The sequence below is a fragment of the Odocoileus virginianus genome, chromosome 4 (genome assembly GCF_023699985.2).
Source record: "Odocoileus virginianus isolate 20LAN1187 ecotype Illinois chromosome 4, Ovbor_1.2, whole genome shotgun sequence".
NCBI lineage: Eukaryota > Metazoa > Chordata > Mammalia > Artiodactyla > Cervidae > Odocoileus > Odocoileus virginianus.
Genome location: NC_069677.1, coordinates 57,818,250 through 57,836,855, shown reverse-complemented (window position 1 = coordinate 57,836,855; position 18,606 = coordinate 57,818,250). Strand labels below are relative to the sequence as shown.

Here is an 18,606-nt window from a genome sequence, read left to right as displayed (position 1 = left end):
TGTCTGATGCTGGAGAGTTTTTCCTTGCCTGAGGAAATGAGGCACTGACTTTAACATAATTGGGTTGTTCTAGAATAATTCACAACTAAGGACACTTAAGTTGGTGGGTACTTGAATAGGTCTATAAATTTAAACATACCTGAAATCATCTCAATGGGCTTCGAACATCAGCTGGGTGGTCCCATTTCCTTCATGACCTGTCATGAGTATGACTGGAATGGCCATTTGTTGTTTAGTCACTAAACTCTCTTGTCTGACCCTTTGTGACCCCAGGGACTGTAGCCTGCCAGGCTCCTTTGTCCATCGGCTTCTCCAGGCAAGAATCCTGGAGTGGGTTGCCATTCTCTCTCCTGGAATGGCCATTTGCCTGAGGTCTTGTCTTGCCCCCTCTTTAATCCTCACCAGATATGGCTTCCAATGGGTAATAGGAAGAAAATATTAAGAAAAAAAAATATATATCCTTCTTTTTACTTTTCTATTTTGTGTCTGTCTTTGGAAACACAGGGAATATATTCTTACAGTGACACAATATATAAGTAATCCAGGAAGCCCTTTCTTTGGGTTTCCCAGGTGGTTCAGGGATAAAAGAATCCCCCGGCCAGTGCAGAAAACACAAGAGACACAGGTTCCATCCATGGGTCAAGAAGATCCCCTAGAGGAGGAAATGCTTGAGAACACTTCAGTATTCTTGCCTGGGAAATCCTATGGAGAGAAGAGCCTGGTGGGCTGCAGTTCACGGGGCCGCAGAGTCAGACGCGACTGAGCACTTAGGCACACACATATCGTATGTAATTAATAACCACTTATCTATGGAGGTTGGGCTCTAATGCTTTTAGCTGATGGAGGGCAGTAATAGCAAAAACTAGGAGACGCTGAGACAGTGCTTTAGACCAGTGCTTCTCAAACTTCAGTGTGTGCGTGGCTGGGAATCTTGTTAAAATGCAGATTGTGATCCACTGGGTGTGTGAAGGGGTACTGCATTTCTAACAAACTCTGGAGGGATGCCACTACTGCTGGTTCACGGACCACACTTGGAGCACAAGTGCCAGAATTGTTCGGGAAACACACATCTATTTCCTTCGTTCCCTAGCTCAGTGCCCTGGAAACCTTTAGCGTAGTGGTTCTCAACGGTTCTCATCCTCCAAGGGAGGCAGTGTCTGCAGACATTTCTTTTAGTTCTCACAACTTGAGGAGAAGGGCTACTGGCATCTCCGGGGTTGGGAGGATGGCTCCAGCTAAACCTCCTACAGTGCTCAGGACAGCTCCCCCACAAGGAGTTATCCAACCAAAGATGTCAATAGTGTCAAGTTTGAGAAACCCTGGTTTAGATCAAGTTTAAGTTCTTAACAGGGTGCTCATTCCCCAGACTGACGGCTCTTTCTTTCCATGTGCTCTGTGACCTAGCTTACCTTCTTCCGTCCACCTGGGAGCTCATTCCCTTCGTTTTCTACTAGAGAGACTCCTAGGCATCTTTAAATACTCAAAGTTCTCCTCACCTTCATGAAACCTTTCTTGACCTCCCAAATAAGAATTTAAAACACAGCGCTATTTATAATCCTGTCACAGCATCCCTTCGAGTCAGCCTTTTACTGTGGCAGTACACTGAACAACTTGAGAGATGATCCACCTTAGGGCTTTTGTATCTCCTGAGGCCTCGGACAGTGCTTCAGAGCGTGTAGTTAGACTTTCAAGAAATGCCAGCTGATGTCCCCAGTTTTACATTGTCCTCAGGGCTCCAGGGACATTAGAATTCACCATGCTGCTAGCACAGTGGTCTACAGGCTGAGGTCTACGGCTCATGAGCAAAGATTGGTTTTTAAACTTCTAAACAGTTGGAACAAAATGAAAAAAATAACATTTCCTGATGCGGAAATTGTGTGACATACTATTCCCAGTGCAGCTTTACTGACTTGAAGCCACTTACATTTGCGCACAAGTACTCACTTACGTGTGAGTGTTTTTGTATCACAAGGGCTCAAGGCAGAAACCCTATGGTCTACAAGTCTAAACTCTTTACCATCCAGCCCCTGACGGAAAAAGTTTGCTGGCCCCTGGTCTACGTGATCTGCACGCCAGCGCTATGGATTGTGTTCCTTAGACTGTGCTGAGAGTGACGGATGCAAACCTTTATCTGTTCCCTTTGGGCAGAACCACCTGTAGGCGCCAGCCAGCGAGTTAGTGAGTGGACATTACCATGCATTCCGTTGCTTTGTTTAAAAGTAATATCATTCCTGTCTACTTGGTTTGGGTCTTGAGCATAGGTATTGATGTTTTCTTCAATGTACCAGGATTCATTCTCATCAAAAGTCATGAAGAAGAGAACACGGTGAACTATGTTTTCTTTGGTGCCTTTTCGACATACAATCAAAGGACCTACCAGTCCGCTATTGAGATCCTGGAGAGACAAAGCAAGATGATGAACTGTGTCCACAACTAAAAAACGCCCCCAGACAAGGAGTGGGAACAAGTTTTAGTTTGAGTGAGGTTAGATCCTGAGTTTTGAATGATTAGGATTCTAACTCTGAACATAAGGAACAATATTTGACTTGCTAAATTCTTTTCCTTTTTTTTCAAATCAGAATTTCCACAAATAACTTACTAAATTCTTGATTGGAAAAAAAAAATCATCATCTCACTCATTAGAGTTGAGCTCTAAAGTGAACAACAAACTCCTGAAAGGGATTTTAGACACATTCCTGAGTGGATTTGGCTTTATCTTTGAAATTTTAATCAAAAAACAGAACTTTGGTTTTAATTAGAATTCCTTTGTGGTAGAGTTGGTTGACAGATTTGTCTAAAGGTCTCGGATCCCCTTCCACCCATGATACATTTGTTCCTGCAGCCACTTTCTGTTGGGATCCCTGGTTTGTTTATATTTATTTTCCTTTGGGGTTGAGTGTCTGTGTCTGTTCTTGGTTTTGGTGGCGAGTAGGCCAAAAATAACGAAAAGGCCAAAGAAAGGAACTCTCTCTTTTTTTTTTAAAAATACAAATGAACTGGACCTCGAGTTGAGAGTTTTTAAAAGATAAATACTGTGTATCCATTAATTTGTAACTAATTACAGAATTTTAAAACTTCATCCTTCATTTTCTGGAAACTAAATCTTATTCAAGAGGGTGTTATCATATAATTATACATATATATGTGTGTATCCCACATATATATATATTTTCCATATATATATTTATATATATTCCACTTCAATCCACAGTAACATGTTGGAAAATATCCTAAATCTAAGTAATCATAATGTAATAATTTATTTTGCTCTTGAAAAAGGCAAACTTGTGTAGAATTAAAAACTAAGCAGTATTTGGAAAGTTTACATAAAACTGAGATTGTATTTTAAAGAAAAATAAAACCTTTCTTTCATCATAATTTCTAAGAGGAGACAGTACAAAAACTGGAATTTGAAGTTTACCTTGACCATGTCCACAGTCGAATAGTAAAACCAAGGTATGCACTCAAAGTCATTTGAGGTAGGACCAGATCTTTCAGGAACCTGCCAAATGTATGTTCGGATCTCTCCTGAAATAGGTAAATGCAATGTGTTTAAACAGAACCTTTGAAACCACATTTCTTTATGGAAAACCAGAAATGAGCGAACCCTAAAGCTACACGGACTTTAAGCCACATAGTCCTAGTCTTCACTCCTGGCTCCAGGCTTCTTGCCTTGTGATCTTAGTCGGCGTTTAAGCCGCATAGTCCTTGTCTTCACTCCTGGCTCCACGTACTCTTGCCTTGTGATCTTAGTCGGCGTTTAAGCCACATAGACCTTGTCTTCACTCCTGGCTCCAGGCTTCTTGCCTTGTGATCTTAGTCGGCGTGTTTACATGCTTTAGGCTTCTCTTTCTTCACGCGCAGTCAGGAGGACCCCCTGGAGGAGGGCACGCAACCCACGCCAGTGTTCTTGCCTGGACGATCCCGTGGACAGAGGAGCTTGGCAGGCTACGGTCCACGGGGTTATAGAGAGCTGGACATGACTGAGCGACGGACACTTTTACTTCACTTTGCTTTTCCCCGTGCACATGAGATGGTAACTTAGGGATTAGACAAGATGGTGCAAAGGAAGCCCTTGGTGTTACATTGTCTGACCCACAGGGCAAGGCGGATGTCACTGTCAGTGTGGGCTGTTCCGTTCTCAGCATTACAGGATCAAAACTTTATAATGCGGGCTTCTCTGATGACTCAGCAGTAAAGAATTGGCCTGCCAATGCAGGGAACATGGGTTCAATCCCTGGTGCAGGAAGATCCCGTGTGCCAAGGGACAGCTAAGTCATGTGCCACAAATACTCAGCCAGTGCTCTAGAGCTCTAGACCCACAGGAGAAACCACCGCAGTGAGAAGCCCTGCCCTGCAACTAGAGGAAGCCCAGCACAGCCAAAAATCAATCAATAAATCTTAAAAAAAATCCTTTATAGTGATTCTGCCATTGAAAAATGCCAATTGTTAGACCTAATTCATTTGTTCAACAAATACTTATTGTAGTGAAGATAACTCAGTCTTTGAAATGTGACAGAATTGTTTTGAATCCCAGCTCCAAACCTTCCAATCTTAGGATCACATGCGCCTCCTTCCTCTCCCCACCTCCACGGCTGTTTGCATTAATTTGAACCTTCTTGACTCTTGCAGGAAAGTTCTTGTGGTCCCCACCCTCATCTTTCCCTTGCAGAGGTGTTCCCAAGCACCTGTGACATAGTCTTCCTTCTCCACTAACCAAGCCCATCCTCAGCCTCCCCAGTTCCAGATCTTTAACAATCATCTTAGTACTAGCCCTCTCTTGCCAGCCCACCGCACAGGTCCAGGAACACGGCAGGTACTCAGAGTGTTCATGAAACGCATGTAATGTGATCCTTTCCTGGCTAATCAGAACCAAGTGCTGACTTGCAAACTCCCTTGGCAGGAGATTCATCTTGGTCCCATGGTAGGACTGTCTGCTTTTAAAATCAAAAGGGAATGTTTCACCGATCATCAAAGTCTACCTTCAGTCTTTCTGTCCCACAAGTCTTTTTTCTTCTTCTGAATTTGACTCTGTCCTTGATACCCTTAATTCCCAGAACTACTTATTTTGACAGGCACCTTTAGACGACATTCTGCTGCTGCTGCTGCTGAGTCGCTTCAGTCGTGTCCGACTCTGTGCGACCCCATAGGCGGCAGCCCACCAGGCTCCCCCGTCCCTGGGATTCTCCAGGCAAGAAAACTGGAGTGGGTTGCCAGTTCCTTCTTCTAAAGGACATTCTGGATGTCCCTTTTATGTCCCCCTTGAAAAACACACTCCACCAGTGTCAACAGCCATGCCCGCCTTGCCTGCATCCAATGACTGGGCCGGGACACACAGGTGCCAGCTCTCTTACCCCAACTCAGGGGAGCTGAGGGCTTCCCAGTCTTTGAAATTTCTCAGTTGTGGCTGTGGCTTCTGTTGAGGCTGCATCTCTGTTAAACCTTTATCCCCTGTCCAATTTTGCTTCTTTCTTTTTTTATTCCCCCAAAGTTGTTTATCCCAAGACCACTGTCTGCACACAAATCTTCATCTTAGGGTCTGCCTCCTGGGCATTTATGTTAAAAAGCACTCATTTCCTTTGAGTTTAGCATGCTGGGTGGCACGCAGTACAGAGTGATGTCACAATGACTAGCAGATGAGGTTCTCCCTTTTCCTTAGCTGCTCCGCTCTTTCCCTGGCCTCCTCCCGCACACACTGCATTCTGTGCTCAGCTCCTACCTGGGCACTTGAGTTGGAGACACGGAACACAGCATAAATATTGACCGCTGGGCAGGGAAAGAGGTGGGAGGGCTGCACGGAAACTGTACACACACGGAGCCCTGTCCGAGAAGCAAACTTCATCTGCAGAAGGAACCTCTCTCTCAAACTCGTTCTTCAGGCCCTTCTTGCTGTTGTTCAGATGCTAAGTCAGGTCCAGCTCTTTGTGACCCCATGGACTGCAGCTCACCAGGCTTCCTGTCCTTCACCTTCTCCCGGAATTTGCTCAGACTCATGTCCAGCGAGTCAGTGTTGTCATCCAACCCTCTCATCTTCTGTCACCCCCTTCCCCTTGCTAGTCCACTCTCACCTGGAACAATACCCCTATTTAAGAAAGAACATTAGCCCCACAGTCTTGCATAAAAGCGTTGGGGTTTTGCTTTTCCCCAAAGCAGTTACTTGGCTGTGTTTGCTTATTCTCAGTGGGATAGTTTGTTTTCATTCCAGGAGTGCAATATCTTTCCTTCTGTTTGTGTTGTCTTCAAATTTTTTTCTCAGCATCTTATACTTTTCTGAGTACAGGTCTTTTACCTCTTTTGGTTGGTTTGTTCCTAGGCAGTTTATTCTTTTTGATGTGATTGTGAATGGGATTAATTTCTTAATTTGTTCATTAATTTCTCATTCTGATATCTTCTTGTTGGTGTATAGAAATGCAATAAATTTCTGTATGTTAATTTTGTATCCTTCAATTTTATCAGATTCATTGATGAGCCCAAGGAGTTTTTGCTGGTGGCTTTAGGATTTTCAACGTATAGTATCATGTCATCTGCAAACAGTAAGAGTTTCACTTGTTTTCCAGTTTTGGATTCCTTTTATTTCTTTTTCTAGTTTGCTGTGACTAAGACTTTGAATACTATGTTGAATAAAACTGGTGAGAGTGGGCATCCTTGTCTTGCTTCTGATCATAGAGGAAACACTTTCAGCTTTTCACTGTTGAGTATGATGTTAGCTGTGGGCTTGTCATATATGGCCTTTATTATATTGAGGTATATTCCCTTTGTACTCACTTTGTTGAGACTTTTTATCATAAATAGTTGTTTAATTTTTCAAAAGCTTTTTCTGCATCTATTGAGATGATCATATCCTTTTCATCTTCAATTTGTTGATGATTTGTTGATGTGATGTATCACATTGATTGACTTGTGGATATTGAATTAACCCAGGTGGCGCTAGTGGTAAAGAACCCGTCTGCCAGTAGGAGACATAAGAGATGCAGGTTTGATCCCTGGGTCAGGAAGATCCTTTGGAGATGGAAATGGCAGCCCACTCCAACATTCTTGCCTGGAGAATCCCATGGATGGAAGAGGCTGGCAGGCTACAGTCCATGGGGTCGCAAAGAGCTGGACACAACTGAAGTGACTTAGCACACATCCCTGGGATAAATCCCACTTGATCATGGTATATGATCCTTTTATTGTATCATTGGATTTAGTTTGCTAGTATTTTGTTGACGATTTTTGTATCTATGTTTATCAGTGATACTGGGCTGTGATTTTCTTTTTTTGTGGTATCTTTGTTTGGCCTTGGTATCAGGGTGATGCTGGCCTCATAGAATAAGTTTGGAAGCATTTTTTCATCTGCAATTTTTTGAAAGAGTTTGAGAAGGATAGGTGTTAGCTCTTTTCTAAAAGTTAGGTAGAATTCACCCATGAAGCCATCTGGTGCTGGACTTTGTTGTTATTTTTTCACCTGATTCAGTTTCATTCCATGTTTTCAATTTTTCTTCCTGATTCAATCTCAGAAGATTGTGTATTTCTAGGAATTTATCTATTCATTCTACGATGTCCATTTTATTAGCATATAATTGTTTGTAGTAATCTCTTATGATAATTTGTATTGCTGTGGTGTCAGTTGTAAGTTATCTTTCATTTTTTATTTTATTTACTTGCACTCACTCTCTTTTTTCTTGATGAATCTGACTAAACGTTTATCAATTTTGTTTACCTTTTTGAAGAGGTAACTCTTAGTTTCACTGATCTTTTCTATTGCGCTTAAAATCTCTATTTCATTTATCTCTGAACTGATCTTAATGTTTTCTTCTCTTCTACTAACTTTGATTTCATTTGTAAGTTGGAACAACCCATTATGGAAAACAGTATGAAGGTTCCTCAAAAAGCCAAAAATAGAACTACTATATGATCCAGCAATTCCACTTATGGATATACATCCAAAAAAAGAGAAAACACTAATTTGAAAAGAGGCATGGACCCCAATGTTCATAGCAGGATTATTTATAATAGCGAAGATATGGAAGCAACCTAAGTGTCCTTTAACAGATGAATAGATGAAGGAGATGAATATATATATATTGATGAATATATATATACTTATACAATAGAATACTACTCAGCCGTTACAAAGAATGAAATTTTGCCATTTGCAACTACACAGATGGACCTGGAGGGTATTATGTTTAATGGAATGTCAACTGGAGAAAGACAAATACTATACTATCACTTATATGTAGAATCTAAAAATAAGACACTAGCGAATATAACAAAAAAGAAACGGTCATAGACATAGAGGATAAACTAGTGGTCACCACTGGGGAGAGAGGGGAGGCGAAAGGCAGGATAGAAGCAGGGGTAAGAGGTACAAACCACTTTGTATAAAATAAATAAGCTGTAAGGATACATTGTACAGCACAGGAAATAAAGCCAGCATTTCATAATAAATGGAGTAGGATTTATAAAATTTTGAATCACTATGTTGTACACCTGAATCTAGTATGATATTGTAAATCTGTTACTATACCTCAATAAAGAAAAAAGCATGGCGTATAGTAGGTATTTCACAAAAGAAAGAAGCAAACCAGAAAAGGGGGGAAAAGAGCGGACGTTATCCTCACAGTCCTGCATAAAAGCGTTGGGGCGTCTCTTTCTCCCAAAGCAGGTACCTGGCTGTGTCGCTGAAACAGTGGGGCTGTCTGTTTTCACGCCGTGAGCATGAATAGAATATGGTCTTGAGGCTTTATTTTTAAAGACAACATAGATTTTCTCACCAGGGCTGAGAAATATTATAGGACCTGGGAAATAAAAAAAGAAAAATGGATGGATAGTTGTTATTTATTTTAAATTATGAGTCATCTTCCCCCTTAAATATATACACAGTGACTTATTATATTCCTTAACATGCAGCCAAATGAAACACAGACACATTTAACAAATGGATCATTGCTGGTTTATGACACATGGTTTTTGCCTGGAAAATTTAAATCATCTACAAATTTTATAAGCTCCAGTTCTGGAAAACTTATTTCAGTGAGCATTAGTTAATGCCTATGAAAACACACAATTTAGAAATGGAACATTTTCTTTCTTGACCAAGCTCACCATTTAAACCTTTTATTCTTTCCCCCCACCTTTACCCTAGTGGAAGATTGGGAGAAGCTGCAGGTGTTTTCGTTGACCCAGAGCTGTTGTCTCTCACAAATTGACCCTTCGTTTTACTCTTTTTTATTCCATGCTATTTCTGCTTTATTGACTATGCCAAAGCCTTTGACTGTTTAGATCACAACAAACTGTGGTAAATTCTTAAAGAGATGGGAATACCAGACCACCTGACCTGCCTCTTGAGAAACCTGTATGCAGGTCAGGAAGCAACAGTTAGAACTGGACATGGAACAACAGACTGCTTCCAAATAGGAAAAGGAGTACGTCAAGGCTGTATATTGTCACCCTGCTTATTTAACTTATATGCAGAGTACATCATGAGAAATGCTGGGCTGGAAGAAGCACAAGCTGGAATCAAGATTGCCGGGAGAAATATCAATAACTTCAGATATGCAGATGACACCACCCTTATGGCAGAAAGTGAAGAGGAACTAAAAAGCCTCTTGATGAAAGTGAAAGAGGAGAGTTAAAAAGTTGGCTTAAAGTTCAACATTCAGAAAACTAAGATCATGGCATCCAGTCCCATCACTTCATGGCAAATAGATGGGGAAACAGTGGAAATAGTGACTGACTTTATTTTTGGGGGCTCCAAAATCACTGCAGATGGTGATTGCAGCCATGAAATTAAAAGATGCTTACTCCTTGTAGGAAAGTTATGACCAACCTAGACAGCATATTGAAAAGCAGAGATATTACTTTGCCAACAAAGGTCCGTCTAGTCAAGGCTATGGTTTTTCCAGTGGTCATGTATGGATGTGAGAGTTGGACTGTGAAGAAAGTTGAGTGCTGAAAAAGTGATGCTTTTGAACTGTGACATTGGAGAAGACTGTTGAGAGTCCCTTGGACTGCAAGAGATCCAACCAGTCCATCCTAAAGGAGATCAGTCCTGGGTGTTCACTGGAAGGACTGATGCTGAAGCTGAAACTCCAGTTCTTTGGCCACCTGATGCGGAGAGCTGACTCATTGGAAAAGACCCTGATGCTGGGAGGGATTGGGGGCAGGAGGAGAAGGGGATGACAGAAGATGAGATGGCTGGATGGCATCACCGACTCGATGGACATGAGTTTGAGTAAACTCCGGGAGTTGGTGATGGACAGGGAGGCCTGGCGTGCTGCGATTCATGGGGTTGCAAAGAGTCGGACACGACTGAGCGACTGAACTGAACTGAACTGACTGAAGAGCTGGAGGTATATAATTTATTATAAAACTTCTTTCTATTTGAAGGCAGATAGAATTTGTGGCTCTAAAAATTCTGAAACAGAGATGGTTTTGAGATGAACTAAGGCTTCCCTGATGGTTCAGTGGTAAAGAATCCACCTGCCAATGAAGGAGATGCAGGTTTGATCCCTGGGTTGGGAAGATCCCCTGGAGGGGGAAATGGCAACCTACTCCAGTGTTCTTGCCTGGGAAATCCCATGGACAGAGGAGCCTGGGGGGCCACAGTCCAAGGGGCTGCAAAGAGTCCTACACCAGTTAGTGACTAAACAACAACAATAAATCAGACAGAACTCTCCTTAAACACACGCTTAACTATTAATATCAGAACCCCGAAGAGACCTGGTAGATACCAGATACTAATGAAGTAAAGCACCTCTTTGCCTCCCGTGGCAATTCTACCATCTCAAACACTGTGCTTGCTTTTCCTTCTCTAAAAAGTGGGTTGTGTGTGTGTGTGTGTGTGTGTGTAAATAAAGGAATCTAGAGGGTCATATTGTGCTATCTTAGTGCATTTGGCCAGAATCCTAGAGAAAACAAATATAACACTGCTACTTTTTTTGAAGGGTCCATTCAAAAGCACTGGGAACTGAATACCACAGACCTCCCTCCAGGGGTTGTGAAGCCCAAGAGGCTGATGCGGAGCCAAGAAAAGTAAAAATTCCTCCTTGCCAGCTGGCATATCCATCTTCTCAGGGTGCCTTGCCAGAATATGGCCTCCAATAGACACACAGGTATCATGAGAGAAATAAGATCTGGCCGTATGGATATACCTTGTGACCTCTGGAAATCCTATGCAGTGTATGGACGTGCCATCTTCCATAACAAACGAATACACTGTGTGAGCTCTGGAAGTGCCGTGTGACTTATAGAAATGTTACATGTGGGAGCCTGGGAGGCAGTTACAATTTTTCTAGCTGATCTGTCAAAGGTGGAGGCACGGGCTATATTTTTCTCACTCCTGGACAGAAGATGAAATTAAATCTTGAGCAATTAACTGTTTAAACACTTAAATTTAAACAAAGAAGGCCCCCTCCTAACTATATGAGGGATTCTGGCATTTGTTTTAATTTCAAAGAAATTATCTCTAAATGTTATTTCTAAGGTCCCTCCCAGAATCTTGGGATTCTGTGTGCAGGAAGCCAGATAATCTGAAACTAACCACATTCATTGTCTATGATAGCTTTGTTTCCCATTTAAAAATATTTGAATCCGTTTTCTTTTACCAATAAAAGTATCTACCAGCAAACAAATTAAAGTTAGAATTGTAGGCATTTTTCTCCATTGAGGTAGAAGTTGACAATATCCTTAGGTCGGCAACAATTTCCAGTGGTTGAGGACAAGATGACAAACCCCAAAGCAATCTTCTAGTGCATCAATACCTAGTATGTCCAGATGTATTTCATCTTCATTTCGTACTGTTTGATTTGTGAATGTGATGTCATCATATTGGCGGTATACGACCTTCTTGTATTTGGACCCAAGATATGTCTCAACTCTATCCAAGTATATGTTTGTTTTGCTTTGAGAAAATAAAAACAAAAAATCACAAAGTTAATTAATTTAACCATTAAATTATGCAAATTCTCATATGGAAGAACTTACTGGAATAATGCAATTTATTAATATCTAGAGTCTATTTTACCTTAGAAATTCATTTAATTTAAAAAATATATATATTTATTTTGGTAAGATTGTTGGATATTCATCCTGTACCTTAAAACATGTTTTTTAGCATGAAATTCAGCTTTGATCAAATGAATAAATAGTAAGAGAGAAAAATCAGAGAAAGATATCAAATTTTACTCAAAAAGAAAAATTAGTGTCTTCAATTTGAGGTTCATAGAAGAATAGCAATAGCCGGAAACAAATGAAGACAAAAACACTTTGACGGATTCCAAAGGTTAAATGTAGCTGAAATTATACTTATTATACCTTAAAGTGGTAACATTGGATGGTAAAACACATAAGGAAGAGAGAAGACAAGAAGTGAAAAGCGAGACAGCAGAAACAGCAAAGCAGAATTAAGGTATGTTAATGTTTGGAAAGATTAGAAGTATTTATAGCTGAAGACATCACACACACATTTTGAAGTTATTTGTAATTGAATGTGTCCTAAACTACACATGCCACACACATACCACACACAAATAAATACATACCACACACACGAACACATGCACGCACACAGATGCACACACGTGCATGCGCATATGTATGCACACACATGAACACACACATGTGCGCGCGCACACACGCGCGCGCGCGCGCATGACTGAAGACTACAGAATAAACCCTGCCCAATTAGAGGTGGAAGTCACCGCCATACTTCTGTCCTTGGAGACGTTGCAGTTCTCTCTCCCAGCCCCTGCTAGGAGAATAATCCCACACAACCTCCTCTGCTGAGATATAAATAACCTTCGCCTCCTGGTACTGTGTTTGATCGGGGTTTGGCTCTGCACACTCCCTCACTTGGTATTTATGTTTCATGCCTCCAATATAGTGCTCTGAGGTCATACACACCACATCAAAAATGCCTAGAGGGGAATAAGAAAAGAATACTTAAGGCACTGCATTCAGATTTCTTTTCTCTAAGTCATCTATAAGAAATAAATCCCCCGGAGAAATACTATAAGATAGTCCATTCATTCTTTCACTAATTTGACAAGTACTTATTGAGTATCTTCTTTATGCCAGGCATATTTCCGGGCACTTGGGAAACATTAATGAATAAAATAGGTAAACATTCTTGCCCTTGCAGTTTATATTGCAGGGTGTTGTAGAGACAGACAACCAACCTAGTAAGTAAAACTGATGTGGGTTGGAAGGTGGTAAGTGCTATGGATTAAGGAAAATGTAAGACAGTGTAAGGAGTATTGAGAATTCTGGATGAATATGTGGAGAGACGGGGCAATGAACAACATTTTATCCGATGATCAGGGTAGGTCTCGATGGGTGAGTGACATTTGGGCAAAGATTCACAAGAGGTGGATGGTGGATCTACAGGAAGGGCGATCCAGGAAGAGGAAATAGATAGCATCATTCCCTGCTGAGGGTCTGATTGGTGTGTTTGAAGGCCATCTAAGAGGCCTGGGGGTCTGGGTTAGGGTGAGCACGGCTGAGGGTACTAGGAGCCAGGATCGGTGGGGGATGGAGGACAAGTCACACAGGCCCTCGTGGGCCGCTGAAAACTCTGTAAACTTAACTCTGAGTCTACGAGTGACCTAAGAACATTCTGGCAGTTGTGCTGATAACAGACTAGAGTGGGCAAGGGAAGAAGGAAGGAGACTTGGTAGAAGGCTCTTACAATAACCCACAACAGGTGATGACGGTTGGATCAGAGAGGTAGTGTGGGGGTAGTGAGGAAATCAGAATAATATGTTATTACTAAGAACCCCAAACAATGACCACAACGAAAACAAACCACCTCAACCACAACAGCAACAAACTCCAGCATGGATCAACCCAGAAAATTGCACCTAAATTCCAGCGGTCTTTTATTTTGGTAATTTTAGGCCCTTGATGGTCTGACTTTGTTTCTGTGAATACTGACATCACCTTCATCAGCCCTAGCATTTTCTCTCGGCTCTGCACGTGCTTCTGAGGTTATGGTCACTTTCCGTGGAGGCGAGGAGCGAAGAAGACGGGCGTGGAAGCACACTCTTCAGACTGAGAGGGTTGGGGAAAGAGGACATGTTTAGAAAACAGTGAGTGCATATGGCACAGTGCTGGACACGGCCGTGTGTTTACTGCGGCGGACACTGTTTGCGAAAGAGGAGAAAAAGCAGACTACTCTGTTTTTAAGACCTCAGGGTAACTTCTACAGGGAAAAGGAGAGGAGGAAGTGGGAGGGGAATGGGTGATAACTTGCCGCCAGGTGAGTGAGGGCAGCAGAAAGGAGAGAGCGGTGAGGACCCCCCAACGGTGTTCTTCACAGAACCAGAGCAAATAACTTCACAGTTTGTATGGAAATACAAAACCCTTGAATAGCCAAAGCAATCTTGAGAAAGAAGAATGGAACTGGAGGAATCAACATGCCTGACTTCAGACTATACTACAAAGCCACAGTCATCAAGACAGTATGGTACTGGCACAAAGACAGAAATATCGATCAATGGGACAGAATAGAAAGCCCAGAGATAAATCCACAAACCTATGGACACCTTATCTTCGACAAAGGAGGTAAGAATATACAATGGAAAAAAGACAACCTCTTTAACAAGTGGTGCTGGGAAAACTGGTCAACCACTTGTAAAAGAATGAAACTAGAACACTTTCTAACACCATACACAAAAATAAACCCAAAATGGATTAAAGATCTAAATGTAAGACCAGAGACTATAAAACTCCTAGAGGAGAACATAGGCAAAACACTCTCCGACATAAGCCACAGCAGGATCCTCTACGACCCACCTCCCAGAATATTGGAAATAAAAGCAAAAATAAACAAATGGGACATAATGAAACTTAAAAGCTTTTGCACAACAAAGGAAACTATAAGCAAGGTGAAAAGACATCCCTCAGAATGGGAGAAAATAAAAGCAAATGAAGCAACAGACAAGAGATTAATCTCAAAAATATACAAGCAACACCTCCAGCTCAACTCCAGAAAAATAAATGACCCAATCAAAAAATGGGCCAAAGAACTAAACAGACATTTCTCCAAAGAAGACATGCAGATGGCTAACAAACACATGAAAAGATGCTCAACATCACTCATTATCAGAGAAGTGCAAATCAAAACCACAATGAGGTACCATTACACGCCAGTCAGGATGGCTGCTATCCAAAAGTCTACAAGCAATAAATGCTGGAGAGGGTGTGGAGAAAAGGGAACCCTCTTACACTGTTGGTGGGAATGCAAATTAGTACAGCCGCTATGGAGAACAGTGTGGAGATTCCTTAAAAAACTGGAAATAGAACTGCCATATGCCCAGCAATCCCACTCCTGGGCATACACACCGAGGAAACCAGATCTGAAAGAGAAACGTGCACCCCAATGTTCATCACAGCACTGTTTATAATAGCCAGGACATGGAAGCAACCTAGATGCCCATCAGCAGACGAATGGATAAGGAAGCTGTGGTACATATATACCATGGAATATTCCTCAGTCATTAAAAAGAATTCATTTGAATCAGTTCTAATGAGATGGATGAAACTGGAGCCCATTATACAGAGTGAAGTAAGCCAGAAAGATAAAGACCAATACAGTATACTAACGCATATATATGGAATTTAGAAAGATGGTAACGATAACCCTATATGCAAAATAGAAAAAGAGACACAGATGTACAGAACAGACTTTTGGACTCTGTGGGAGAAGGCGAGGGTGGGAGGTTTTGAGAGAACAGCATCAAAACATGTATATTATCTATGGTGAAACAGATCACCAGCCCAGGTTGGATGCATGAGACAAGTGCTCAGGGCTGGTGCACCGGGAAGACCCAGAGGGATGGGATGGGGAGAGAGGTGGGAGGGGGGATTGGGATGGGGAACGCATGTAAATCCATGGCTGATTCATATCAATGTATGGCAAAAACCACTACAATATTGTAAAGTAATTAGCCTCCAATGAATAAAAATAAATGGATAAATAAATAAATAAATAAAGAGAGAGTGGTGAAGAAAGACCTTTCTTTTTTCCTTGTGATTACTTCTTTTTGGATGAACTTTTTAAAATATTATTTTTTAAAGTGTAGTTGATTTGCAATGTTTCTGGCATACAACAAACTGATTCAGTAATATATATATATGTGTGTGTGTATATATATATATATATTTCAGAATCTTTTCCATTATAGGTTATTACAAGATATTGCATATGGTTCTCTGTGCTGTAAGTAGGTCCTTATTTATCTATTTTATACATAGTACTGTGTATTTATCCCCCTTTCTACTTTGATAAACATGTTTGTTTTCTATGTCTATGAGCCTACTTCTATTTTGTAAAGAAGCTCACTTGTATCATTTTTTTAGATTCCACATATAAGTGATATCACATGATATTTGTCTTTCTCTGTCTGACTTACTTCACTTAGTATAAGAATGTCTAGGTCCATCATTGTTGCTGCAAATGACAATATTTCTTTTTTTTTAAATGGCTGAGTAATCTTCTGATTACTCATAATCACCAGCATTGTTTGTTTGGAAAGTAGAATGAAAACTTTTGAAATGTAAATATATAGTCAGATGAATTTGTGATATCACAAAGAGTTAAGATACAAATCCATGGTATTTATAGAGTAATTTGTTTATTGTAGGGCTTCCCTGATAGCTCAGTTGGTAAAGAATCCGCCTCTAATGCAGGGGAACCCGGTTCAATTCCTGGGTAGGGAAGATCCACTGGAGAAGGGAAAGGCTACCCACTCCAGTGTTCTGGCCTGAGAATTCCATGGACTGTATAGTATAGTCCATGGGGTCACAAAGAGTCAGACATGACTAAGCGACTTTCACTTTCACTTGTTTATTGTATAGCCAGTATTCGCCTGGTGTCAGGACTTTTTGACCATAAAGTGTTTTGTTTGTTTGTTTATTTTTTGTTACGGTATATCTGCAGGATGAAAGAAAATACTGAAATTTTAAGACTAATATATTCCAGACCGTTTACTACACTGCATCCATCTTGTATGATTGTGTGTATTGCTTTTTATGGATTGTAAATTACTACAATCCCTGTTTTATAAATGAGGGTATCAGATTCAGAGGAGAGGGGAGGCTCCTCGGACTCCCGTAACAAGTTTCTGATACAAGGTGCCTTTAAAGCACTGCCGGAAGTAGCCACCCTCACTGAAGTAAAAACATTTCCCAAGGGGGCAAAACTAGCCAGGAGAGGAGTCAGAGAGGAAGGCGGGAGAGAGGAGGCTGAGGCTGACGACGGAGGGAGAGCCGGGGAACAGAAGGAGAGAGGGTAAGAGATGCAGCAGATAATGGAGTGAAAGCAAATTAAAACGCTCCAGAGCATCTTCATTGCTTTTGAAAAGTACGGGTAGATTTAGGGCCTGGTACCTGGGAAGATAAAAATGGAGAGGGCTGAGAGGGTTTTTGTGTGCAGGAAGATGATACACTAACACTCCTATAAATTAAATGGAGCAGGGCGAAAGTATGTTTAAACACTATTTGGATAACTTCCTTTTTTCCTGTACACACAATATTCAGTGCATATTGAAGACATTGCTTTTTCAGTTTGGGCATATTTCAGGCTGATGGCGAAGATCCACAACTTACCTGTGGAATCAGGTGTCATAAGAAGTGTTTGGGAGATATGGGGATTCACAACTACGGTGTCATCCCTTGATCCTAAGGAAGTGAAGGTATTTCCTGAAAAATATATCCCATGTAAGTCTTGACTTGATCCCACACTAAGAACATGCCATGAAACACTGTCTCCTAAGCACATATCTAGTCCAGGCAGATTTCCATACATGTATCCATTTATGGCTGCAAGACATTTGTGACAAAGAAAAGATTGTTTAATTTATTGGTTCTTGACATCTCTTGGAACTCAACCAAGGACTCTTCATTAAGCAGTTCATTCATGTTAGATATCAAGATTACCCAAGCCAACCCCTTCTTTTTAGATTTGATGAAACTAAGGTCAGAGAGACTTGTTCAATGTCATGAAGCTAATGAATGAAACTGTTGAGACCAGAGTCCAAGTGTCCAGATTCTAGACCATTCTTTTCTCCCGCCACACTTTCAAGTCTTCAGAAACCAACCAACCAGCCAACTCAACAAACACCCCACCTAGCCACTCTATTACTTTGGCAATAGAAAAATATGTGACTTCTCTGTATTGTATTTAGCAATAGCTAAAATAATGTATTGCACCAAAAAGGCATTGGTAAATATTTGATAAAATGTAACATAATCACCCTAGTAGGCACTATTTTTATTGGGAAATTATATTTAAAGAAAACATGAAACATATTAGCCAACCATTGAGGGGAAAACATGTTTCTCTTAAAAAATCTGTAATTCTTTAGGCCTAGTGAAATTAAACTGCTTAATACATTTATCTCTTAAGTTAAGTGTTCTCTTACAATGCATCTTGTTAGAGTCTTGGAAGTTTGGATCCTCTGTATCCACATTTTCAGGGTCTGTGGTAAATATCCTGATATTTTTATGTAAGAGATAACTTTTATTTTCATCAAATATTGTGGGAAGTAGGTAAAATTCTTTGTCTATTCCTTTCTGTGGATGAGAACATAAAAAATAAACAGACACAAAATATGCATAGTA

General features: G+C 40.9%; 1 protein-coding gene across 1 annotated transcript in view; it reads right to left on the bottom strand.

Moving 5' to 3' along the window:
* The window catches only part of LOC110149178 (ceruloplasmin-like), a 40,951-nt gene that overhangs the window by 7,028 nt on the left and 15,317 nt on the right, over positions 1-18,606 (bottom strand). Inside the window, exons 10-16 of the mRNA XM_020911554.2 lie at positions 18,408-18,558; positions 17,593-17,805; positions 12,695-12,902; positions 11,748-11,887; positions 8,655-8,783; positions 3,422-3,528; positions 2,194-2,395 (exon numbers count right to left, since the gene is read on the bottom strand). Coding sequence (XP_020767213.2) covers positions 2,194-2,395; positions 3,422-3,528; positions 8,655-8,783; positions 11,748-11,887; positions 12,695-12,902; positions 17,593-17,805; positions 18,408-18,558 — 1,150 coding nt within the window. The remainder of the gene's footprint in view (positions 1-2,193; positions 2,396-3,421; positions 3,529-8,654; positions 8,784-11,747; positions 11,888-12,694; positions 12,903-17,592; positions 17,806-18,407; positions 18,559-18,606) is intronic.